Source organism: Stegodyphus dumicola, chromosome 2 (genome assembly GCF_044657685.1).
Source record: "Stegodyphus dumicola isolate Sdum_Otavi_A_Nest chromosome 2, ASM4465768v1".
In the NCBI taxonomy this organism is placed as follows: Eukaryota; Metazoa; Arthropoda; class Arachnida; order Araneae; family Eresidae; genus Stegodyphus; species Stegodyphus dumicola.
The window spans coordinates 248,786,717-248,814,596 of NC_140769.1; the positions used below are offsets into that span (position 1 = coordinate 248,786,717).

A 27,880-nucleotide genomic window follows, 5' to 3' on the forward strand; every position below is an offset into this window, starting at 1 on the left:
TCAGGTATCCTGATTTAATGGCTTTCGATAGCTCTGGAGATGAGAACATATCAGGATAACATGTTTTGTGTTAACAAGTTGCCCATCCCTACGGATTTTAATTCGGCGAACCTCACACACGTTTTACGCAGCCAGTTATTTTAACAGTTCTTCCTCAGGGACTGATAACAGGTCTGTTTCTGAAACAACACCTCTGGACATATTCAAAGACTTATGTGGGGGCACATTAATAGAATACTCATCCGTGTCTGTCATTTTTAGGAGAGAGGCGGATTGCGCATGAGATATCGTCTTAATAAGGATACATCCTGAACGGGGCTTTTTTGTGCATTTTGGCTCGCCAACCGCGGCCACAGTATGCTTGTGGATATGGAATGGTGGTAGATTTTCTAGTTGACCAGTAATGACTAAGAACTTTGGACTTTGTTTGGGATAACATCGTAGAAGTGCATATTCGCTCAGCAGCACAAAAATTTTTCGTTTCCATGTGATTGGAAGAAATTAAAGTTTCTATATTGAAAATAGGAAGGATTCGGGTCCGACTGTCCCATCTACCATGGAGCCCTATAAGGAAACACAGAACCCTGTGTTAGAGCTAGCCGGAACTATACACAGATTGAAGCCCAAACAGTCAACTTTCTCGAAAGCGGGAACTTTTTTTGAATTCATAATGAAATTCCATAATGAAAATTTAATCTACTTAATTCCAGATTTAAAGGCACACAGATATTATAATTTTGTTTTGGGATACGGAATTTATACGAAATCATACAGATAATGAAATTTAAAAGAAATATCTACAAAAAAAGATGGTTTGAAGTTTAATATGGTAGAAAATTGACCACTGAGCAAATTCTATTAGAACACTGGAACTGCATCTAAACTCTAGTATGGTGTTATTGCTATTACCAATCACATTTTTCTGACAATCAATTTCAAAAAAGTCAAACATACCTGTCGTTGGCAAGAGTCTTGAGCAACATATAGGTGACAACCCGGCTTTAACTCATTTCCGCCCCTAATTTAGAAAGCGAGTACCCGAGGGTCTCCCACCCCTCTTCTTTTGTCGCCAACCTCTCGAGAGAACTTTCGGTGCATCGCATGTTTAGATTGCCTCCATGACGCACAGACACTATACATTTACAAACATCCATGCCTTCGCCTGGATTCGAACCCGGGCCTTTCACTATGGCATTCCGAGTCACTAACCACTATTCCGGTTGGACGGCAAACTGTAGTATTTAATTTGCATCAATATCCACGATTTCTAAAAATTTCATATACATAGAGGGAGTACAGTCTTGAATGTATTATTTCCTTGCATGTCTTGAAAATAAATAAGTAATTATTATATGTCAATATGCAAACATGCAAAACAAATATCATATTATTTCATGGGTTTGCATACTGACATAAGTAATTATTATCTTTAAAATGTTTTGTTGTTTATTAGCAAAAACAAAATATGGTGTATTAACCAGAAACCATTGTATTTCTTTTCTAATTTGAAGGTAATGAAGAAGGCTTTTTAACGAACAATATATGAATCTGGAGATCCAGCGTCTGAGTCTACTGTTTAACAAAATCTACGAATATCACAGAAAACTTGCGGAAAGATGTATAACAATACTTATACATCTTTTCTACAAGATTTCTCGTGATATCTGTTTCGTATTAGGCATATTTCAATCTAACACAGATGACATTTAGATCAAATTTAGTGTACAAATTATTTTTTTCTGTACCTATGAGGAAATGTTTTTTATTTCAATGTGTTTTTCAGAATAAAATATTACGCAAAAAACTAGAAGAATAAGTAGTTAAAAACAGTAAAATTTTTTTCACAAAAGACAGCTTTCATGGGTTTGCATATTGACATACGAAAAAATTGTTTCCTCCTACAGAGTAAAATCTGTAAGTCACGAAAGTAGTTTTTCAGCGATGAAAACTAGTTAAGAGTAGATGCTTCCTTTGTTGTGTTTACTGTCAATATCGAACATAATGTTTCATAATTGTGTGTTCAGTTGTAACATGCAAAAAATAGAAGTGTCTTATGGAAAAAGCAGGAGCAGAGGGGGGACAGCTACACCAGTGCGCAGTATTGAGTTATTCTGTATCTAATTGCAGTCATTCTATTTTAATCCGAAGCTTGTGAGAGAAGTTTTGAATTCTTACTTTGCATCTTAAAATGAAATTCAATGCTTTTTTGTCTACTTTGGCTCTTTTTTCGGCTATTTTACAGATAAATAGTGACGAAGGAGTAGATGATATCTATGGAGAATGCATGGAGAATGAAGTTTGTCACGAACCATGTAAGTTTAGCCGTTTTCATTTAATTAAACTGGACTTTGCAGCAATTTTTGCTCCAAGTCCGATTATCGATTTTTTTTTTTTTAGTTAATCTATTTTTTTAAATATTTTTATTTCACATTTATAAATTATAGCAGTTAGTGATATTTATTATTTATCATAGAATATAATTACAATCTGTATTTTACATTCTTTCTCATACGCCAACATTACCTAGTCAGCTAGCATTTTAGAATTTCATTTTCATTTTTAACATGTTTCCATTTTTAATAAAATTTTATGGAAACGGCCTGCATATCTTCATTTATTATTAAGTTCTTTAAGTTCTCTAAAAGAGAAAAAAATTAAACTAAAGCATAGAGTATAAAGATTAAGAAATCTGTTAAAGAATTTCTTCTGATGGGCTAGGGTTAGCTGGACGAAAGAAAGTTGCAGCCGGAACTTGATAGGCAGAATCTTAAATGAGAGTACAAAAAATTATTCTAGCTTAAGCATAGAATTATCAACAATTTTAAAGTTGTTGAAGTGCCGCTAAGCCTAATAATTTTTTTGATGGCGGCCATTGCTTGTTTACATTTGAAACAGCGCGAAGTGAGAAAGTTGGAGCCGGAACTTGATAGGCAGAACCTTAAGTGTACCTTATCCATCAAGAAAAGATGGATAAGTTAAACTTAAATGAGGGTACTCAAAATTATTCTAGATTAAGCACTAAAAATTTAGCGGTGTTCCTAGCGCTTGCAAATAACCCAAGACGTGGGTACCTCACGTATACAAACTTAAAGATATGTTCTAATAAAGGAAATTTCTTGTCATTCAGATATTGTATTAATTCTAAACCCCGCAAGAAGTGGTAGATAATTTTGTTTAGCTTTAAAAAAAAGCACAAAGAATAACATATAAATGTTTAGCTGAATTTATCCTTGTGTTATTGAAATTAAGCTTATCCATTAGTCATTTTGAGACGTCAAAAATTGATCTAACCCAGATAAGGTTAATCAAGAAAAGATGGATAAGTTAAACTTTATATCCTTAATTTTATTCTTACTAATTTAGTTTGGTTTAGTTTATTACGGCAAAGCACGCTAGGGCTATTTGCCTAAAGGGAGGAATGTCTTCATGGAGGACTTTCTAAGAGAAACTGGCTTGTATACACGTTACACATGGAGAAAACTACGAACCCGTTCGCCTGGATTCGAACCCAGGTCGGAGAACTATTCAGCGCTGTTACCACTCGGCCGCTGGTGAGCCCTGGTAATTTAGGAAAAATATTTTCAGAAAACAAAAATAATTTTTTTTATCACCATTTACCATCACAAAATTTTTCACCAAGCCTAGTTTAATTAGAATAGGTAGTAGAGACATTAGGTAATTTTTGGAGCCAGAGAGAGGAAAAATTAGCAAACGCCTTCGCCGGGAATCGAACCACGGACCTTTGGAATACCGGCCCAGCGTGCAGAACCACTACACCACGAAGGACGCTAAAAAAGTGGAAGAAATACCTTATATACTGCCCTTTTTAAAGGGCGGCTAGGGTTTTAGGGGACCTAGTCGCCAAATCCTGGGTGCGGAGAATCATCATCCACAACCCTTTTAGTCCGGGCGCCACTGTAGAGACATTAGGTATTTTTTGGAGCCAGAGAGAGGAAAAATTAGCAAACGCCTTCGCCGGGAATCGAACCACGGACCTCTGGAATACCGGCCCAGCGTGCAGAACCACTACACCACGAAGGACGCTAGGAAAGTGGGAGAAATACCTTATAAGGTGATTTGTGCATTTTAATATCTGAATTTAGACTAGAACCTTATGGTATGATATTATTCTTTCCCTCGATCCCCTCAAATCGAAAGCAAGAGTATTTTATTTGTACAAGTTGTAGTTCAGATATTCTCAGACGTAAGATTTTCTCGTTAACTATACTGCTTAACAAAAATTTTATATTTTCACAAGATTCTGTAATGAAATGTATTCACGAGCCCAAAACACTACAGATGGGGTATGTCAGAATTCAGAAAGATATTAACCTCTCGGAAATTGTCATAATTTTGTTATGCAAAAATCTGATGTGTACACCACTTGACTTTCTTCTACGGAATATTAAATTATACGCAGTTTTCCTGCATTTCATTTAAACATATTGAATTAACAGTTAACGAATTTTGAATTAAATTTACTTCGTGCATAGCGCATAAAGAGCAATAGAATAAAGGCACTCTTAAAAGTTCACTATATTTATTTACCCTAGCGACACTTCGGTGCTAGTTCCACTTAACAACGTTACATCTCTTTCATTTTTTAACTCAGAGTGCACAAAAATTATAACATCCGAAGAATTATCACAAGTTCTATTCAAATACTGTAATAAATCTAAAACGATATATAAAATAAATTAAACAAATAAAACAGAAACAGTTTTTCACAGACGATTCAGCACCGCTTACCTAATGCGCATGCGCTACTAATTAATTCAGTTCGCTGCAAGGCAAAAATACATACAAATTCGAAATATTTTGATAACAATTTGAAAGATATAGAAAAACATAAAACACAAAGTACAGATAAAACAATTAAAAAAACAATTTTTACAATTAAAATTACAGTTTGTACACAAAAACAAGCTAATAATTTAAATGATAATTCCAGAATGAATTAAGCATAATTTAATCCACAATAATAAAAGAAGACGTTACTTTGTTGTTGCGAAGCTTAGTTTCTCTAGATTGGCAACAAATCCACTATTCTGCTAAGTTTAAATGTAAACAAACATGGCTGCTATCGTAATAAAAAATTAGGCTCAGCTTCTAAAACTAAAAACTAAAAAACTTCTAAAAATGTTGATAATTCCACCATTATTGCATGCAGGTTAACAAAAAGCATAAAAATCTTAACCGAAAAATAAGGTGGGGTGTATTTAATTATGGCAAAGCACACTAGGGCTATCTGCCTAAGGGGAGGGATGCCTTTCGTGGAGGACTTTCTAAAGGAAATTGGCTCGTATACATGTTACACATGGGGAAAACCACGAAAACACCCATGCAGCCAGCCCGTTCGCGGGATTCGTACCTCGAACCGAACTACCAGTGTTCAGCGACTTTACCGCTCGGCCGCTGGTGGGCTCAATCCGAAAGATAAGAACAACTTAAATCAATCATTTTTAAAGCAAAAAATCCACAATTTGCAAACGTTTAGGAATAAAGAAACTGAGCTCACTGAACCGAATAACAGAGTGGATATATATATATACACACACATATATTTATAAACTTTTGGTGCGGCCGATTGCAACCAAAATAGGAGGTGCACATCTACATGTTATAGTAGCCCTATATACTACAAAATTTCACCGTTCTTGAGGCTACTTGTTTTTGAGTTACGAACCTTTGTACGTAACTCAAAAAACGACAAAAAAAGTCACGAAAAACATCTCTTTAAAATTCATTTTAAATCAGTTTTATAATTTTTTTTTTTTTTTTTTTTTTTTTTTTATGTGGGAAGAGTTTTTTTAATCTGTCCTTACGTACAGATGTCAGGCAAAAACATCGTTAAATTGCATTCGGTAGCGGTCAAAATGGATAGTTTCGTTGAAATATGATACCCGAAATTTTTCGCCATTACATTACTTCTTTTTTACTTCATACAAGGAATAAAAAAGGAACCAAAGGAATAAATTTCATTTTTTTAATTAAAACAGAAGCACAAAATAATTAAGAGGGATTAAAGTATATTTTTTAAACAAAATTCTTGTTGATTGGTATGATTGAAAGGATTTAACTTTTTTTAGAAGCTTAGTAACTTTATCAAACGATGACATATATTTTCAAACAATTAAAAACTACCTACAAATAAAAAAGAATTGAAGTAAAAGAATAAAAGAAAACTGAATATTCTTTTTTGTATAAATCTTGCTGTCTTGGCTTTTCAAAGGAAAAAAATTGCAACGACAACCAAAAATGCTGCCCTAAATTTCAGATGGACATGTCGCATAAGAATAGAGATCTTCTCTTATTTTTTTACTGCAAAAACAATGGTACTTTACTTTTATGCACATTCTCTCCATAAATATATAAATTAACGACTACTTAAACGCAATTAAGACATCAAGATGATTGGTTTGATTGAGGTTAATGCGATTAAGCTACCATTTATTGCTTCTACGATCCAAGGCGGACTTAGTGATTCGTTAGAAGGCTTTGTACTAAATTTATATGGGAAATTAATAATTTACTCAGAGTTAAATTTATCTGAAGAAAGTAAACCTAATTTTAACAATAAGTTAGGGATAATTTTTGTATACCGATATTCACGAACATCCTTCAACTTGATGGGTACAGAAAACAATCTTTTTTATTAAAAAAAAAAAAAAAAAAAAAGATTCATTTAATTTAAAAACACTATATCAACACTAGAACTACCAAAAACCATCAATTTGATGAATTTGTAGTTGTTTTCAGGTGTACTGTGCAGAAAAGGTTGTGATAGTTTTAGTGTTAACAGACTTATCAGAGCAATCTTCGCTGACACTAACTATTCTCTCTAGCAATTTAGTATCTGTTTTTGAGTAACTCATGGTGACTATTCGTCAAATTAAAGTAAAACTAGTACTTTCCTCTAATTTTATAAAGATATTACTAATGCTTCCCCATATTAGTCTCATACTTTCTTCTCAATTGTCTCTGCTCGCACTAACTAAAACTTTTTCTAAAATGTCTTGACACATTAACTGGAATTTAACGAATGCAAATCTTTTCTTAGTGTTGAGCCTAATGCTTTGTGTTTACGCTTTAAGCACATAGTTGGCAAATAAACTATGAGGTGTTTTCTCTTTCCGTCCAGCAAGCTTTCGTGTTCTAACAGTAGCACAGTCGGCGCCTATTCGAGAGGTCCAGGTTCGAGTCCAGGCGAGGGCATTGTTAATTTTTTACATCTCCTGCTTTAAAATAACCTAATAACTCTACAGTGGCGCCCGAACTAAAAGATGATGGACAATAATTCGTCACCACCAGGATTTGGCGAGTGAATCTCCTACTATCCAGTCACCTTTTAAAAGAGGGAGTATGTAAGGTGTTTTCTCTCTCCTTGTAGCACGCTTTTATAGTGTAACGCCATCACATTTGGTGCCTATTCGAGAAGTTCAGATTCGAGCTCCGACGAGGGGCATTGCACATTTTCACGTCCCCTGCTTTAAAATAACCTACCCCTTACTCTGATGAGCCGCAGTGCGTTGATATTTGGTTCGAAGTTGTCGTAAGATATTTCCTTTTAATTGCGATTTTTTATTTAGTATCTACGTGATAACTACGTTTACATTTGTCACCAGAAAAATTATTTGATTAAAAAAACCGAGTTATTACGTTTAACTCCGTAACTAGCTTACCCGTCATTCTGACGGGTACCCGTAGAGATAGAATAGAGAATCCATAGAGATCATACAGAACTCTAAAACTAAAGGCCTGAAGGGGAAACAAATTTGCAGAATCATCAGTATAATGCGGATATTCCTCTCATTATACTGATAATTTTCAGCTTAAATTATTAGGAAACTATAAAAATAATTTTTTTTTTTGATGAAGTCCGAAGTCCGTCAAAATGACGGGTCCGTAAATCTAATCTTAAACTAATTCTATTTGATTTAGTTTGGTTTGTGTGATTACGGCAAAGTCACAAGGACTATCTGCCTAAGGGGAGGGATGCTTTCGTGGGGGACTTTCTAAGGAAGACTGGTTCGAATACACGTTATACTTTGCGAAAACCACGAAAAGGCCCTTACAGCCAGCCCGTTCGAGCGACTCGAACCTCGGACCAAACTACCAGTGTTCAGAGACTTTACCGCTCGGCCGCTGGTGGGTCCTAATTCTAATTAAAAATCAAGAAGTGTTAAAGCCAAGCTGACGTGTTCTGAGTTATTCTAAATTACCTTTAATAGCCGTTTGGGGAATGTGTACATTTTGTAATGTCTCAATGCAAGTTGCATTAAATTTTGTTTACTTTATTTTATGAAACAGCACATAAGATTTAAACTTCTTATTTTGTTTATAAATATGTATGCAGTTTAGCCTTACCTATTGATTTTAGCATTATTGGGTAATTGTTAATTTAAAATAAAATTAAATCAGATCCCAAGAAGTTTTTTTCGTGACTTTAAAACTACAGAAAAATGTATGAATTTGGATTAAATATTAAGAATGTATATAATGCGGTCTGTATTATGATACGTTTCCTTATCATGTGTTCTTATTTTCAGCTGGAATCCCAAAAGCTTTGCATTGCTTACATATGTTGGCAGAACTGGTATAGTATAAATATTTATATTCATATTAAAATTTTATTGTAGAATGAATGTAACAATTAGAAATTGAATGTAGCAGTTAGAAATCAGCTAGAATTTCCGCTCTAAGAATATAATTTGAATTAAATAAAGCACATTTCTGAAGATTATATTTATCAGACGATTGCAGTTTTATCTAATAAATTTTATCGCGCGTTTAATTTCAAGAATATCATTTTTATGGCATTTTTCTGAAATAATAATGATGATAATAAAATTAAATAACGTCAATCTTATTTTTTTCATCAGTTTCATAAAGTAATGATGCATTATGTCTCGTATTTAATTGAAAGGCAATAGCATAGAAATTAAATCTAAATTTCAAGAAAGAACTTTTCATGTGAATTCGCTTGATAAAATTAATTTATTTAGACTTGCTTAAAATGCGAAATATGTGCTTATTGAAGTATGCTAACTTAAATTTAGATTCTTAAAATCATTTGCACGAAAAGAAGCAATTCAAGCACATTTGTAAGTGCTTAGTCAAAACTGCTTTCATTATGTATTATTTTATTAAAAATTTAGCTTTATTCCATCAAAATTTCAGCAAAATTGAGTGAAAAATTAAAGATAAAGTAACAAAAAATCATTTTTTTAGAACTTTCGTTATATTACGGGGAATGAAAGTATGATTTGATAAATATGCTAGTGTTTCGTATTTTTTCGATTATCTCCAGAACCATGGATATATTGTTGCGTACCTATGGATTCGTAATGGATTGAATGCACACACAATCGATGGCATCTTGATAAAATTTATTTTTCCAAAAAGAAACACTACAGTTCTCGAACTTTCCACAAAACCATTTGCACAGATCTTCTGAGTATCACAGAGCACAATCAGTAGTTAAACTTCAAACTACTAAGAATGTTAAGCACAACATAATGCAAAGTGCATATAAGAGGCGAAGCTTTCACGAGATCTTAATACTCCGAAGTCAGATATGAACTAACAACTGAGAGATTATGGGCTGTCCTGTTTTATATAAGTTTACCCGGCCGCCGAGAAATCTCTAGTAGCTAACATTTCTCTAAATTACTGGAAGACATGTCAAGCTATATAGAAGGGCCGGTTATGGTTATAGTTAAATATAGAAATCAATTACAATTCTTCAACTATAGTACCAAATAAAGTTATAAAGAGATCGTACAAAAATGTCCGCAAATGATCGTCAGTTTTGGTGCATTTTGGGAATTTCTTGCCAGATTTGCGAACAAAAATTAGTCGCCAAAACCGTCGCCATCTTGGCGGTATCTCGTCAGTTAGCGAGATAGCCTCAATGTTAAATATACTTGCCCCTGTAACTATGTTTTCCCGGCAGAGTTTCACTTTTTCAAGCATTTCAAGTAACATTATACAAAAGGTACAACAATTTCGCATATAATTTCACTAAAATTTTTTACATATATATAAAATTCGTAATAATATTTCAAGGAAATTTGTTATGAATATAGGCTGATATAACACAAAAATTACGTCATACAACAACCATGCTAAGTACTAATGAATTTACTTTATGACCATCTTGTTCACTATTAGAAATGACTCTTCTACTCCATTTCGGATAAACGGAGTTTAACTATATGTCTTTAAGCAATTTATAATTAACATACTGCTTCGAACCCGTACATACGCACCAATTTTACAAAATTCGTAACAATATGTAACTGATTGTTAAACATATATGCGACCATATACGTCAAGACCAATGTTATTTTGGGAAAATAATTTCTCTTATTTTAATTTTTGGTCAAAGAAAAGTATTTTAGAAAAACCTTGCGCTAAATATGTAGTTTATAAAGCCTTTGAATATGTAGATTTTAGTAATTGCAGTTTCAAATTTCAAGGATTTACTCCTTTTCGTCATTTGTTTCTTTTTTGCATCTGTTTATACTGATCAATCAGCAAACTGATCTATATTTTGTTGCAGGATGTGAGCATGGTGTTGGAATTCATGAAAACTTACTTCCCAGTAGAAGCAGAGAACTTCAAAAAACTAGTACCCGCTACATGTAGTAATATCGAACAAGCAAGAGAGGTATAAAAAATCCAAATAAGTTCAAATAAGTAAAGTAGACTAATTACGTAAATTTTAAATATGAGGTTTTATAGAAAAAGCTATGTTAAAACTTGAAACTATGTCCAATTTTTAAAATGTTTTAATTTGGGATTTTTATGAAATGTATTCTTTTTCATATGTATTTATTGTGCTTTAATTCTATTTATTGCATATTCTATAGATCTCTTGCATTTAATATTTAATGTTTGTTTTTAACATTTACAAGACAATATATCATTAAGTATGTACATTACCCCCTGTCAGCTTCTGAATTAATCGACTTCTGCTTTTTACCGTATTAGAATTATAGCTTAACATATTGAATAGATATTACTACAGATTAACATATTTTTTTTAATGGAAACAATGAAGATCATTGAGGTTGCTCACAAAATTCGCAAAATAGTAGGAAGTAAAAAGATATCTGATTCAGATAATCCATAAATCGTTTATGCCTGTCAGAGATGCTAACTTATGTCTTGAAATTCAAACAGAAATGTTTTAATAGTTTATGGACTTCAGAGTTTTACACGTTGTACACTTTAGGAGCAAAAATTTTGCACAGTTTGTATAGGGTGTACAAATAAGTTTTAAGGGATTTACATAAGATGACGTTACTAGTATTAAATCCTATAGAACAATCTTGTAACTATATCCATGTTAAAGCGTCAGCCTTTCCATCTAAATATCAGTCTGTTTCATTTCGCTGAAGTGTAAACAACAAATTTTCTTTGTGCTTAACCAATGTGAGATGTGAGCCTTTGTACCAAAAAAAAAAAAAAAAAAAAAAAAAAAAAAAAAAAAAAAATGCGGAAAGCGCTTCTTTTTTGTTTTAATTTGAAGAAAAGTGCAGCTAACGGACATCGATTTTTGTGTGAAGCATATGGAGAACATGCTCTATCAATAGCCAACTGTAGTACCAGCTCTATCAATAACCAACTTTGTGATCAGTCAAGTTTGAAGACGATAATTTGAAGGGGTTATTGGACCAAGATTCATGCCAAACTCAAGAGTATCTCACCAAAACTTTGGGAGTGACCAAAACCTTGGAGTCAACAAGCAATTTCAAAGCGTCTCAAGGCCCTGAGTATGGTGCAAAAGCAAGGAAATTGGTTTCCGTATAAACTCAATCCAAGAGACGTCGAAAGTCGTTTTTTCATGTACGAACAACTGCTCCAAAGGCAAAATCGGAAGGGAGTTTTTGCATCGAATCGTGACGGGGGGCGAAAAATTGACCTACTACGACAACCCAAAGCACAGACAGTCGTGGAGTAAGCCCGGCCATGACTCAGCTTCAACGACCAAACTGAATATTCATGGCAAGAAGCTAATGCTGTGCATCTGGTGGTATCAGCTCGGAGTGATATCTGGTGGTATCAGCTCGGAGTGATATCTGGTGGTATCATCTGGTGGTATCAGCTCGGAGTGATATCTGGTGGTATCATCTGGTGGTATCAGCTCGGAGTGATATCTGGTGGTATCAGCTCGGAGTGATATCTGGTGGTATCATCTGGTGGTATCAGCTCGGAGTGATATCTGGTGGTATCAGCTCGGAGTGATATCTGGTGGTATCATCTGGTGGTATCAGCTCGGAGTGATATCTGGTGGTATCATCTGGTGGTATCAGCTCGGAGTGATATCTGGTGGTATCATCTGGTGGTATCAGCTCGGAGTGATATCTGGTGGTATCATCTGGTGGTATCAGCTCGGAGTGATATCTGGTGGTATCATCTGGTGGTATCAGCTCGGAGTGATATCTGGTGGTATCATCTGGTGGTATCAGCTCGGAGTGATCTATTTTGGGCTACTCCAGCCTTACGAAACACCATCGCTGGGGAACGTTATAAACAACAGTGGATGCAGCTGAGCCGAGCATTGAAGCTCAAACACCCCCAATATGCCAAAAGACATGATAAAGTGATCTTTCAGCACGACAACTTTCGCCCACAAGCTGCAAAACTCGCCAAGGAAACTTTGGAGGCGCTTCAATGGGATGTCCTACCCCACCTGCCGTATTCCCCAGACATTGCTCCTTCCGACTTCCACTTGTTCCATTGCGTATGGTAGATTCCTTCGTGCGCATTTTATACACAGTATGTACACTGCGCAATTACTTCACTATACACACTATTGACACAAGCATACTAATGAGCTATTGCAAATAGTCTGAACGTACGATTTTGTTATGCTCAGTTACTTGTGAGACTAGTTTAGTGAGTGTGCGTTAGTAAAGTTGGCACATATCTTGGCCAAATCCTGCCATGATGTAAAAGACCTTGAAAATTTTATTCATGTCCGCACGAATTTTTATAACAAAGCGTGGATAGGCTTCCGTGTTGCTTAATGGAAGTAGCAAATGCGTGGATTTCATTGAGGGGCCCCAGTTGTAGGCATAGTGGACGGACTGCCCTCTTGACTACGATATTTCGAATATTGTGGCTTGTCATAGTACATAGAAATAGGCCATAAATAGTGATGAAGCGAGTTAACGGTGGGGATGTGCTGCGTAGTTGAAACTTTTGGGACATGAGAGATTTTATTTTTGACTACTTGCTTATATGTATAACTTATTACAGTCAGTTTAATTTAACAAGCTTGAGGTAATTTGAAAACATTACTATTAAAGAAAAGTATTCATACTTTTAATCATGTATAATATGTAGCACCCTGTGTAAGGATAAAGTAATTAAAATTTAAGTTGTAATTTTAAGGGACAAATTATAAACAAAGTGTCCTAGATTTATTACAGCGTATATTAAATGAAAAACTAAATATTATAATTTAGTGCAAGGAAAATGAAGAGACGCTTGCGATTAATTTAAACGCATGAACATAAGCTCCATGTTGAAAATTAATATTTTAAAATAAATATAAACAGAGACATAAGAACAAGCAAATACAAATTCAGTTAAAGAAAACAGAAGATTCGATAAGCGTATAGTAACACTAAAAGTAACAACAATGGAAAACGAAACTAACAGAGGAATAAAAATTACTAGTAAAAGATGCAATGTATGCGAAATAAAAGATGAAGTTCGGCTATTAAATGTGTTTCTGCAATAAAGATTACAGGACTGAGTGATTTGAGTTAAAAAACAGTCGATGATTAATCAACTAGAGGTTGGACTGAAATGGAAAGCGATCAGCAGCCTTAAATCTGCCTAGTCTAAGCTGAGATTATTCGATGGTTATGAGTTTCTTGAAGAGTGGTATGCAGATTATGGTACCAATTCCAGACTACGGATACTGCAATCAGGAGGTTTTGCCAAGGCCGTAAAGAGTTATGACGCACGTAGAGTATCGAAACATGGCATCAAATACTGTAGAGATGATGGTTAGAAAGCTTTTTAGGTCTTCGTTGCTGCATCTGTAACAACATTTTCTTGGCAAACTGTGTATAAACATCTAGCATAGTGGGACCTTTACGCCCCATGACATGCGGCATGTGTCCACTTTGAGTTACATTCATGAAACGGATACTGCGTAGCACCTACACTAGTACAACATCGACATAGACTAATTACGACTAATACTCGTTATTAGCATACGATTGGCACGATAAAATAGAAATTTTGATACAATCGGCACGATAAAATAGAAATTTTAATAATGAATAAAGTAATCAATGCATATTTGTCACATGCTTGGAGTTGTCTGAGGCATTCAATCAATATTGCGACGGACTGATACCTGCATGGCATCGACACGGCGTAGGAACGGTACCGGCATGCAAAAGACATTGCATAATTTAGTCGAGGGTTATAATTAAAACAAAACATACGTATAAGGGAAAGAATTAAGTTATTTCTTTAGAGTTAGCTCACCGCCAAGATGGCTCCTGACTCCGGAAGTTAACCTAATAGGACGATTTCCTCTTGATGCATTTGTGATATCTAAGAGAAAATGTTTTACATTGGCAAACAATGTCGGTTGGATTTCACAAAGCTAGATGCTCATTCAGTCACTACGTAAGACTATTAGAGCCAGTACAATAAGTTTCAATGCAATAAGTCTCGTACAATCGCTACAATATGCAGACCATGCCATCGTAAACAATAAACAATACATAGTATATCCTGTCGACCGTGAAGGTTAGCCACTATAGAACCATAAATGTTGGCTGAGATTCCATCAAAGTTGCGCTAATCGGTTTCAGCGGAATTATGAAGGAATTGACGCCTCATATTTTGGAAAACAATCAGTATTCGATCCACTCTGTTTTTACACTTCGTAAAAATGCTTTTGTAGATTTCTATTTTTTCGTTAGGCTTTCCGATTGTACCAGAAACTCTATTTACAGAGCACAGATTTCCTGAAAGTAATTGCTCCAATCTATTACTGTTTTCTCGGCCATATTCAGCTAACCATATCCTGTCCATTAATGCATACTTTTTCCCGTGAAAGGATCATATAACTTTGTAAAAAGTACACTATTTGCTATTCTGTAAAAGGCAGGTCCTAAATTTTTGTTATTTCTTTCAAAATGCAAGGAAAAATATGGAACCTTGTTCACAAAAGTAAAAGATGGTTTGTCGAGAATCGAATCACGTCCAGCTCATCCATAATCATGCGCTAAATCATGGTGCTTAGCCACAGTTTCTGGGTCAACGGAATAATACGTAAGTGCTCAATAAACAGTACTTAAAAACAAGTAAGTAATAAATAATATCAATAACAAAATAATTATATGTGCAAGTAAAGCCTTATTGAGAGACAGTGGTATTAACCTTACAGTGTTTCAAAATTTTCCTTATTTGTGCTTATATTGTTCTAGAGTGTTTGTGGTCCAGATTAACCAGGCTCTTTAAGTGAGTTTTCGCAGGTGTAACGATATTGTACAAGGCCATTCACCGAAATAGCTATTTATGTTCCCCCCCCCCTTCTCACTGCATTCACATTTTGGAGAATTTGCATTAGACTAAGTTTTACAGGGATTTATTATTATAGTTAGCATATTTCTTTAAGATATCAGCATAGGATGGACAACGGCATAGAGTCCAGACCGGTTTCTGAGCTGCCTATGATGACAAAAAAGCTGTTGGTGTCGGTCTTGTGTCGTAGTCGCTTCGGCTCAACAGATCGCGGAAGGGACGGCTCGATTTTTCGTGCATTAAGTGTGTGGGCACTCAGTGTTACACTGAACTTCCAATTTAGATTATCTGTGTTTTCCGGAATTCAGTCTTTCGATTATGTGTGCTATATCCGTGCTAATTAATGCAATGCATTAATTAACACGATAATAGCGAGCTCAGCTACATTGTCTTAGAAGTATCTTTTCCAAGATGCACTTCATTACATCCACATGATATGCTATTTTCAGTGTTACTGTTTTGATTTTGAATTTGCCATTATGATACAAGCTTTTTTCATACAATTAAAGGAAAAATAGAATTTCATGCGGAATTTTCTGCAAGCAAACTTACTTATCTAACAAATGTTAATAGTATGAATTTATCGTTTAAAATGATAAAAATGTAATAAATTATTTTAATTATTTTACAGGCAGTGCATGAGTACTATGAGAAAAGAACTGAAAATGAAGATTCGGTATGTATCTCTGAAGGGATATTTCCGTTTTGTTATAAAATGATGTGAAGAATGAACATTATGAATAATGTACATGCTTATGAAAATTTGTTATAAGTGATGTAAATGTGTATTTAATTGCTGTTTCACGTTGAATTATAGCAGTTTTCATATTAATGAAATTTGTTACTTTTATTAATTTAATAAGGTCTTATTTCTAAGAAATGAAAAGGTATCGTGTTTAAATGTTTATACTGTGAAACTTTGCTTTTTGGAGATACTCGACGATGTGGTTTAGGTAACTGAGATATCTTCTTGTATTGATATAGTTTTGCGAAATCTGAATGAGAATAGCTTTTATCTCATTTTTCTTTATACAAATATAGTTTTGAATTGATTTTTCAGGTAGAAGTTCAGGCATGCAGTCTTTTGTTTAAAAGTGGGAGTTAATTTTTTTCTTGAGTATTGTATTTCATTATTTAGCGGGATTTCCAGGTATTTGTCGATGCGTTTCCTGTATGCACTAGGCAGCTAATCTATAAAAATTTTATTGTTTATTATATTTTATGGAATTTTATGTTGTGAATGATGTAATGAATGATGTCACATTACTTTAAAAGTAATTGATTTTAATATCTATAAATTTAATCTAATGTTTTAAACATTATTTATGGCTGTTAAATATTAAAATACAATTTAATTTTGCATTTTTTCTTGAAAAATGATGTTATTATGTATGATTATTTAAATAATTTTAATTCTATGCTTGATATAGTCAGCTGCCTGATTGGTTACAGAATATTTGTGCATTACCGCGACATTTTAAAATTTTATTATTCATCTCTTCGAATTCCTTACATTTCATAGGAAACGGATATGTCCCTTTCGAAGATTAATGTTGTTATTAGTAAGTACCAGGAATTATTGGTATCTTAATCGAAAAATTGTCCTTTGAGACCTTATTTTGGCCAACCTGGTTTTCCTAATCAGAGATTTATTTATAAATTGTTACAAGGCTCAGAGGAAATTTATTTTAAATTTTTGAAGGAAACCGCGCTAATTGCTTCTTCAATGAAGTGCGAGAAATGTGGGTCACAGATGAAGATCGTTAAAAGGGCCGATTCTGAGGACGGCCGTATATGGTATTGTGATTCACGGTGGAAGAAATAACCGCTGTAACGGTAAAAAAAGTATTAGACATTCCTCCTTTTTTACCGACAGTAAACTTCTAATTGCTGTTATTTTAGCTCTAGTGTACGAAGCGTTCTTATTTACTTATTTTAAAGTATTTGAATTTAAGTAATGTTTTAATTCTTTTAAACGTTGGTATGATGGTTTTTAAACGTAGGTAGGATGGTTTTTAAACGTTGGATAGTTTTTAATTCGATATTCAGTTTAAGTAATATTTTAATCCAATTAAACTTTGGCGCAATGTTTTTATGGCGGTGATTTTATTCTATTTCTATGCTATATAAAAGTAATAATAACCTTACTTTAGTATTTTATACTCATAGTTGATGTATTTATTTACATTTGCCTGCCATCTTTAAAACGACATTTTAAACAAAAAATTAATCCATTACTTTTAATGAAATTAATTTTTTTAATGTTTCGAATATTTTACTATGCGTAAAATACGTCAAAACAGCGTTTAAGATGGCTGACGATCGTAAAAACCGCCCAACGATTGCGCCAACGTAAATCGCCAAAAATCCGTGCAAACGTCTACCAAAGTAGCACCTTCGTTTCAAATCGAGCTACGTTTTTATCTAAAATGAATAACCTTTCATACAAAGATTTCAGATTAAAACTTACATATATATTCCTACCCTACTACCCTGCTTAGTGAGTTCAGTATTTTTGTTCTTAAATTTTGGTAAATTGTGCGTAATTTTGCTTTAAAGTGGTTGAATTCTGTTGTTCTTATGATCTGGTTAATGTTTTCACGCCTTTAATTAATCTGCATGCAACAGTCGTAAAATTATAAACAATTTGAAAGCTTAAGAGGCACCAAGCCTAAAAAGGCCGCCATTTGTTTACATTTGAATTAAGTCATTGGTGCACCAACTTCAATGCCTTTTTGCACTGTGGAACCAAGAGTTAATTTTCGATTTTGCGCACCAAATATTTGATCTCCATGCTCGTTGACTGAGTTGCTTGTTTCTCGTAGAAACTGTAATTTTAATTGTATAAATTGCTTTTTTTAACTGTTTTTGACTGTATTTGGGTTTCAAGTTTTTTTGTATTTTACTATTTTGAATGAAGATATTTTGAGTTTTTCTATATTTCTGCCTTGCCGCAAAATGAGAACTGAACTGATTGAATAAGAAATAGATCTCTAATGAAATTCGAGAGAATAAGTTTAAATAAAGTGCAGCAAAAAATATGTATTTTTTAATAAGCCGTGCAAGGAAGTCGTGTGGTATCCACATCAAAGGTTTTCCACAAAAGTAATAGTATTCAGCTATAATTAATACTTTTCCCAGGTTTTCTCCAAACTGGCATCTTCGATAGCACTAATACGTTGATTGCTCGTACATTGCTTTTAGATGAAGCAAAAACTAAAGCAGAGTTTTTTAGGGTTCACCTTTCAAGATTTTTTTCAGGTATTTACTTCTACACTTTGAAAAAATATTGATAATGCCATCATAAGTAGGTGCTGTAGAAGATGGAAGGGAATCAGTAATATCTCGCGGAGATCCACCACCTTGAAGATAGTTATAAGCATATAAGAAATTTGATGAAAATGCAATAAAAATATAAAAGGGATAAATGGTAAGATTTATGACTGATAACTTAATTAGGTCATGATACACCAAGCTTGTTTCTGAGTCATTAGTCATTACACCTTATATAAAACCAATGAGAAAATATGAAAGCCAAGGAAGTAAAAAAAGAAAGTTGAGTATTTATTAGAGGATGGAAGGTGGATTAGTGTATATGAATATACTTATGAATAAATATATTGCAAACGGCAATATATTTATTCATAAGTATATTCTCATATTTATGCATGTAAAGCATTTGTATCCAGAAATATACGCACTACAAATATAAAATTTCTAAGCCGAATAAAAACTGCAATTTTCAATGACTTTTCCAATTTGAATTTCAGTAATCAATTGACAGATGTATTTTATATTTCAGGATGAATATACTCCAGAGCAAAAGCAGATGCTCGTGAACTGTAGAGTAAGTCCTTTCTGTGTTAATTTAGTATCTGCAATTTACACCAAAACTTTATGCGAGTCCTGTTTTCGCAATCGTTCGTAATGGACATGTATATCCAGTTACAAACATCTTTTAAATGACAAACATTCATGCTAAAGTGTTTCTAAATGAATATATATATATATATATATATATATATATATATCAGTTTTATAAAACTACGCAAGCTACTTTTTTATGGTTCCCCAGGCTCTATAGTTACATTTAATAAATATTTATATTCATTTTAAAAATTAAAATACAAAATGTTTCACTCCTGTGCGAAAAACTTTCGCTGAGATTTTAATTTATGCACAGTTTATCATTTGTGATTGTTTATTTTCATTGTTTTCTCAACAGTTGACGTTATGTATGCATTCTGGGAATTTCGGTCCGTGAAATATGCATGTGAAGAATTAAAGGCATCCTTCTTATGCACTTGTTTTGGATGCCATAATCCGGGATCCGAGATTCGCTAAATACTGGTAACTTGGTTTGTGGCTGGAAACCTGGCGAATGAGCTGGCTGCATGGGCGTTTTCATGGTTTCCCCCATGTGTAACGTGTATACGAGCCAGTTTTCCTTTAGAAAGTCTTCCGAAAGTCTAAGAGAAGGCATACCTTCGAATGCTTGGTGCTACTTTGGTAGACGGTTGCACGGATTTTGGCGATGTTTTGGCGATTTTTCTTTTGGCGAGTAATACAACTTATGGTAAACCCATTGCTGGATAAGTTATTTATGGTAACCGATACTTTGTTGACATTTTATTTAAAAAATAATGCGTGTTATTATGCATAAATTCCGTGTTTTTAATATTTATGGCTTCTAAATATTAAAAATCAATTTAATTTTGCATTTTTATTTGAAATAAAAATTTTATTCTTTATCATATTTTATGAAATTTTATGCTGTGGATGATGTAATCAGTGACGTCACCTTACTTTAAAAGTAATTGGTTTTAATACCTATAAATTTAATCTAATGTTTTAAACATTATTTATGGCTGTTAAATATTAAAATACAATTTAATTTTGCATTTCTTTTTTAAAATGATTTTATTATGTATGATTATTTAAATAATTTTAATTCTAGACGTGATGTAATCAGCTCTCTGATTGGTTATAGAATATTTGTGCATTAATTAGCTGTAATCAGCTCCCTGATAGGTTGCTGAAAATTTGTGCATTACCGCGCCATTTTAAAATTTAATTCATATCTTCGAATTCCTTCAAGAATGTCTCCTTCAAAGATGAATGTTGTTTTTGATAAGTGCCAAGAATTTTTGGTTTCGGAATCAAAAAATTGTCCTTTGAGACCTTATTTTCGCCAGCCTGGCTTTCCTAATCAAAGATTTATTTATAAATTCTTACATGGGTCAGAGGAAATTTATTTTAAATTTTTGAAGGAAACGTCGCTAATTGTTTCTTCAATGAAGTGCGAAAATGTAGATCACAGATGAAGATCGTTAGAAGAGCCGATTCTGAGACGGCCGTATAAGATATTGTGGTCATGTTGGAAGAAATAACCGCTGTAACGGTAAGAAAATTATTAGACATTTCTCCTTTTTTACCGATAATAAACTAATTGCTGTCATTTTAGCTCTAGTGTACGAAGCGTTCTTATTTACTTATTTTAAAGTCTTTAATTTAAGTAATATTTTAATTCTTTTAAACGTTGGAATGATGGTTTTTAATTCGATATTCAATTTACGTAATATTTTAATCCAATTAAACGTTGTCGCAATGTTTTTATAGTGGTATTTTTATTCTATTTCTATGCTATATGAAAGTAATAATTTAACCTTTCTTTAGTATTTTATACTCGTAGTAAATGTATTTATTCTATAACGTATTTTAAAGTATTTAAATTTAATAATATTCTAATTCTTTTAAATGTTGGATGATGTTTTTTATTTCGATATTCAATTTCAGTAATATTTTAATCTAATTAAACGTTGGCACAATGTTTTTATAGCGGTGTTTTTATTTTTTTTTTTATTTTTTTATTTTATTATTATTATTATTATTATTATTATTTTATTTTTATTTATTTATTTATTTATTTATTTATTTTTTGCTATATGAAAGTAATAATAGCCTTACTTTAGCATTTTATACTCATAGTAAATGTATTTATTTACACTTGCCTGCCATCTTAAAAAACGACATTTTCAACAAAAAATTAATCCATTACTTTTAACGATATATATATATATATATATATATATTTTTTTTTTTTTTTTTAAGTTTCGAATATTTTACTGTGCGTAAAAACAGCGTTTTTCAAGATGGCTGACGATTGTAAAAATCGCGCCAACAATAGCGCCAACGTAAATCGCCAAAAATCCGTGCAACCGTCAACCAAAGTAGCACCGAATGCTTTGCCAAGCCAAGCCAAGATCATATTCGATTCCGAGCGAAGGTACGGTTTATTTTCAAAACATTTTTGCATCCAATCTCCAGATGCTGTTCACATCCGATGCCCAAATTAGTGCAGAGATTCCTTGATGTGAAGACTAGGTTTGTATACTTGAATGGCGAATTCATGCTGTTGTTCGTCGAAGGATTGCTGATGTTATCATAATACAGGATCCATTATTATATACCATAAATCCTAAACTATGGTATTCGTAACTTAAAATCCCAGCCTATGGTATTCGTGATCTTTTGGCGAGGATGATAGCTGGGCTCTGAAAATTCTGTAATCAAAGTACCAAATTCATTTAATCTTCCGATGAAACACTTTTTTCCAAGTTCTCATGGGAAATTTTTCAGGATAATCAATACTCACTATGTCATATAATCGATCCTTTGATCACTGTCATAAATCGATCCTTTGATCAATTCATCTTTGTCGGTTCGTTTCTATCCACTTATGAATGTTATTAGTCAACTCTATTTGCAGGAAATAAACTGGGACACTTATGCAGGTTTAACAATAACATGAGCTATATTTTTAAATTTTGTAAATACACATTAACTTTTTACAAAGTATTGCTTTTATTCACATTTACATCAAACGCACAAGTAATACATTGCATCTCTCAGCTCTTAACAAAAAAAAAAAAAAAAAAAAAAAAAAAAAAAACAAGAAAGACCAACTCTACTCTCGGAATACAGTCAAACTAATTTCAAATTTTTTTTTCACGAGCATGCCGTTCTTCTCGCATCAAGCACGTTTCTTCTTCTCGTTGCCAGATTTTCCCCTCTCCTTTCAGGTAAACTGTTTTTTCACACGAGCATGCCGTCCTTCTCGCATCAAGCACGCTTCTTCTTTTCGTTGCCAGATTTTCTCCTCTCTCCTTTCAGCTATAAGTCTGTTCTTCCGGCAGGTTTGGTCGGTCAATAGAGTATGGGCATGACAGACTATATCTTTCTTTCTGAGCTTTTTTTTTTTAGCCAATTAAACTAAACTATTATTACGAGAAACTAATCGGCTAATTAGTTTTTCGTAATACAAAGTGCTCCGTAAGTATTACGAAAATAACATTCTATAAATTATGCTGAGGCAAGGATTCTTGGGAGAAGTTTTCATGGGAACTTGCTCACATTTATCCCATGGGTGAAGAAATCTGTGAAAATACTCATGCACACAACGAGTTAAGAACATTGGGATTTGAACCTGGGAAAATGTATCATTATGATTTGCGATTTAAGCTTCTCGGCTAATGGTCAGTTCATAGAATTTTAAATATCTGTATTTTTGATTTCTTTGATAGTACTTTTGTTTGCTTTTTCAATATATTCATAATCTTCCATCCGATGCCCAATATTGCTGTTAAAAATGTGAAAAACAGAGGCTTCTGTTGTATACTTCTTTCTAATGGTAGTTAGATTTCTGTTTAGGGAGCAAACTTTGAAATCTAGAGCCGTAAAATTTCATATTATAGGAAAAATCTTTAACTAAGGTAAAAAACTGAGTTTTAGAAGGGTAAGAAAAGAGTGGGAATGCTTTCGGTACTTCTCATTAAAATTGAGTTCTGGGTTGGAAATCATTCGGTCCACCAAAGTTCAACCTCTGACATGGGGCGCAGTTGAAAAGGAAATTCTGATTATTATTATTTCGTGAGTACCAGAAAAGACTATAATAATTTGTTACTTGTAGTTTTAAAGTTTAATTATCTACTTTCACTTAATGGCTTGGCTTAGGGAACTCAAATGAACGCGAGTAATCCCAATAAATAAATTTAAAATAGCTGAAAATTCCTTTGTATATCACAATTTGTGCCGCAGCTTAAAGTAAAGCAACACAAAACCAGAAAGAGTCATGAGGTCACAAACAAACTTAACAAATTATAAAACATTACTAACTCATTTGTAAATTTACCTTCTAAATGTATTGAAAAGCTGGAAATATTCTAATTCTTGAACTTTCAACAAAGAATTACAATTTATAGTCAGCGCAGGAGCAATCTTCAAAAAATTTCAAACACTTACTCAAGTGAATATCAATTCTTTCGAGACCTGAACAAAAAACTAACGTTAATAAATCGTGTAATTTAAACTTACATTAATGTATCTGTTTACTGCCGTATCAAAATTTTAAATATTGGACATTGCAGTGAAAATCTAGAATACAAAAATGTAAAACTTTTTAATTTAACCATTAGAATAAAATGTAATTATCAGCTAAAATCAGCTTAATAGCTGAAGATTTAACTGTATTTTGTTCTGTTACTTTAAAATAGGCAATTCAAAGTCGTATGGACCCTTTCCTCATTTGCAATCATAACGTGTCTCTTTATCACTGCACCGAAGAATTAGGGGATTTTAGCGAATTAGAGTATTTAACCTTTTATTCGCAACAGTCGTTGCCATGGTTATCAGAAATGCTTTAGGGTAAAACAACGGCCCTTGAAGTGTGCCTACTCTAAGGTAATAGATTATAAAGAGTAGCTGATTCAACATACTCGAACAGATAATCCTTAAAAGTTTATAAGTAACTCTGTAAATATGAACATGTGTGTCATGAACTAAGTGTGTCATGAATAGGTTAGAAACTTCAATAAAGGAAATTTATTATCTACTCAATGTCTGACTCATCTTTAGAACGCATTATTGGCACCTGAGAGATTACGAAGTTGCAATTAATAGGCAATTAGAATTACGCGTTAAATTTAATATGATAGCGAAAACATTAAATGCAGAGAGTTTCACCATGATCCTTTGACATACACCCTTTTTATTCTAATTTTCATCTTTCGCTTCTTTCATACTAGAAACGACGTGATATCCCTCCCATGTTAATTTTATGGGATAGGCATGCGATGAATGTCATGATCCACCATGTGAGGGATATCACGATCCACTTGAGGAATAATCCATCGGCAGCTCTTTTCTTGGGTTGTGAACTTTATTCACAATCCAACACAAGAAATGGCAATGGTAGAAAAATCGGCTAAAGTGCAGAATCGCCCACTTCTTTGTTTGGCGCTTTTTACAAGAGTAAGAAGAATTGGATGTTTGTCAATTTTCTTTGACTTTTTAAGTGAAAATAGGTCGATGTGTACATGGATAAAGTCAAGAGTGTGCGCAATGCCATTTTTGTGCAATTCTGGGATATTTTTTTTTAAAGTGAAAATAGGTCAACGTGTACATGGATACCGAGTATGTGCAATTCTTAAAAACGCCCCAAGCAGTGGGCAATTCTGCACTTTCCCCGAGAAATCTGTATTTAAAATACATTAAAACCATGTTTTGCTGAGTTTGTGAAAAGACTGATTATTATTATAAAAGATATTGTAACTTACAATTACATCTAAAAATCTAATTAAAAATTCAGAACAAATAACATAATTAAAGTTTCTTACCTGTCAGACGAGATCAATTGGCTAATATTCCATAAGCGGGGTACGTTGGCGCCAAACTGTTTTGGCTTTCAAAATTTGGCGAATTATTTAGGCGGCAATGAAAGCACCAAGATGTGATTTTTAAACGTAAACAAAATAGCAACTTTTAGTTTTTGCAGTAGTGAAACGCCGTTATTTTATATAAACAGAATAGAATGAAGAAAACAGAAACAGAATAGAGAAACGAGTTGATAAAATACTAGATGAGTAAAACAAAGTCCAACAGCTTTACAAGTAAAAACATAGTCCTATACAGTCAAAAGTCGTTAATTCGGACACCCATAATCCGGAATGATCTATAATCCGGACCTCAAAGCTACAAACTTTCTGCGCATGCGTCGCGTTGACGCATGCGCGTAAGACCTTTACCGCTGCGAATTTGCGTGTGCGCGTGCGCAAAATACGTTTACGAATGCGCGTTTAATGTATAACGGACGGGATAAGCTAAGCTAAAATTATCTAATTATCTATTTCAGTTAATGTTGCAGATTGCGTTGTTCCTTAATCTTTGAATTGGATCCGGATTATTATTTATCTTTAACGCCGCGGCGGCGTGCATTGAATTGGAAGTTGATCTGTCAGCACTATCCTTATCTTAAGGACAGATGTTTTTATTTTATTTGGCTTATAATTGCTTACTCAATGTAGTATTTCATATTTCATCTCGTCTTTGATATGATTTAAATCAAATGCCTCGTCATTATAATTCGCTTCCGATAGCGAAGAAAGTGACAGAGGTTATTGAAAACGAAAAAATTTCGATTGACAAAATTTCGATTAGTCGGTATTCTCGACACAGCAATTATAGGACTTGAACAGCGGAACTTTGTAACTGAACAAGAAATTATGTCTGTTTATAGAATTAAAGAGAAGCATTATAACATAAAAAACGAAGCAACTTAAACAACTTACATTAAAAGAAATGTTTAATAAAGTAAACAAATAAATATTAAGCTTTTTTTTTTTTGTAAATTTTGATACCCTTTAGATCATAATTGTTCTTTATTTCGTAAATTACGGTTTCATATTTTTAATTTTACAATTTCTGCATGCCATCTTACCAGATTTAAACTGATGATCTATAATCCGGAAAAATCGATAATCCGAAATCGCCGAAGTCCCGACGAGTCCGGATTAACGACTTTTGACTGTATATGTAATTCATCATAAAATAGTGGAATGAACAATTCTTGTAAATAACTATTGAGTAAATAAATATATAGACTTATCAGATCAAAGCACTGCGAAGTGAGTTTTAAACGTAAACAGAATAGGAAATTATGCGTATTCAGCATCATAAACTCACTAAAATATTCAAGTTACTATCGTCGTGGAATTCAACACACTAAACAACTTTCGTTCAAAACTTTAAATATTCAAATCTTTCGATTTCCACATGTAAGAAACAAAACTAAAAAAACAAAAACAAAAAAATAATAATAATTAACTAAATAAAATTAAATAAAAACATTCATAAATTATAACTTCACGTCATCTGAAATCCAACATTCTTCCACAAACAACAGCTTAACCATCTGCAAATATTTATATAAATGTAATATTAAACATATAGTATATGTATATATATAATATTAAACAGTAAAAGCTTTTCAAAACAAACACAGTAATTTAAAATTAAATTTAAAAAAAAACTTCTGGCTACACTAAATTCACACTCTTACTTACAATTACTAATGTAAAGCTCTAGGTTTGCCACAAAAAACATACAGCCGGAAACCACAACCAAATCAAAATCGCGCCAAATAAAAAAACTCTCGCCAAGTTTGGCGCTCACCCTGATTATGGAATATTAACCGATCAATTCAGTCCAAGATATTTACGGCACACACAAATACATGACAAGAAAACACTTGTAAATCCAGTTATATATATATATATAGTTCGCACTTAAGAAAATTTCATCTTTCTACATTCTTCGTGATTTCCATGGCAATAGAATTTTTTACTCAAAAGGAAGTCAGACGCACAGCGCCATCTTGCTTGTGTAATTATAATTTCCACTGCTGCCGATGCTAGAGAAATCTGTATTTCAAATGTATTAAAACCATGTTTTGCTGAGTTTGTGAAAAAACTGATTATTATTAGAATGTTAAATGCTATTTCCAGATATTTATATATATTTTGTACTGAGTTCTTACCCTTTGGAAAACTAACTAATTTTCTTTCCATAGAAATGTTTCATGAACATGATCAGCGAATGCATAGTGAAGAAAGAAATGGGTATGCTTCGCCGAAGATAAGAAGTCAGCTGGATGTTGCAACAATCGCATACCAGTTAAGTCGCAGGAGTAATTCTGATGCACGTTAACTGCTGAGCGCAATTTGCATTTAATAAACAGCTTTCTGAAATATATGATTGCAATTTGTGACCTATTACATTAATTTTTAAATATTAATTAATTGGAAAAGGTAACACTAATAGTATCTTTTAATGCAATAAAATATCAAAAGTATCGCAATAGCTTATAGAAATGTTTTACTTATATCTCATTACAGTTTACACTAGTGCACAGAAATTTACAAAATGCATTATGTACAACACAAATACGTATGCAATCGCATCAGTGCTTCAAGGATTAGTG

At 33.1% G+C, this 27,880-nt stretch overlaps 1 protein-coding gene across 1 annotated transcript; it reads left to right on the forward strand.

Moving 5' to 3' along the window:
• The first annotated feature begins 2,070 nt into the window (after positions 1–2,070).
• On the forward strand, positions 2,071–27,759 carry LOC118182510 (uncharacterized). Its single transcript, XM_035351864.2, has 6 exons — positions 2,071–2,312; positions 8,550–8,596; positions 10,565–10,672; positions 16,196–16,240; positions 19,367–19,411; positions 27,470–27,759. The coding sequence occupies exons 1-6, from the start codon at positions 2,189–2,191 to the stop codon at positions 27,536–27,538; spliced, it is 438 nt and encodes a 145-aa protein (XP_035207755.1). The 5' UTR covers positions 2,071–2,188; the 3' UTR covers positions 27,539–27,759.
• Positions 27,760–27,880: the final 121 nt, after the last annotated feature.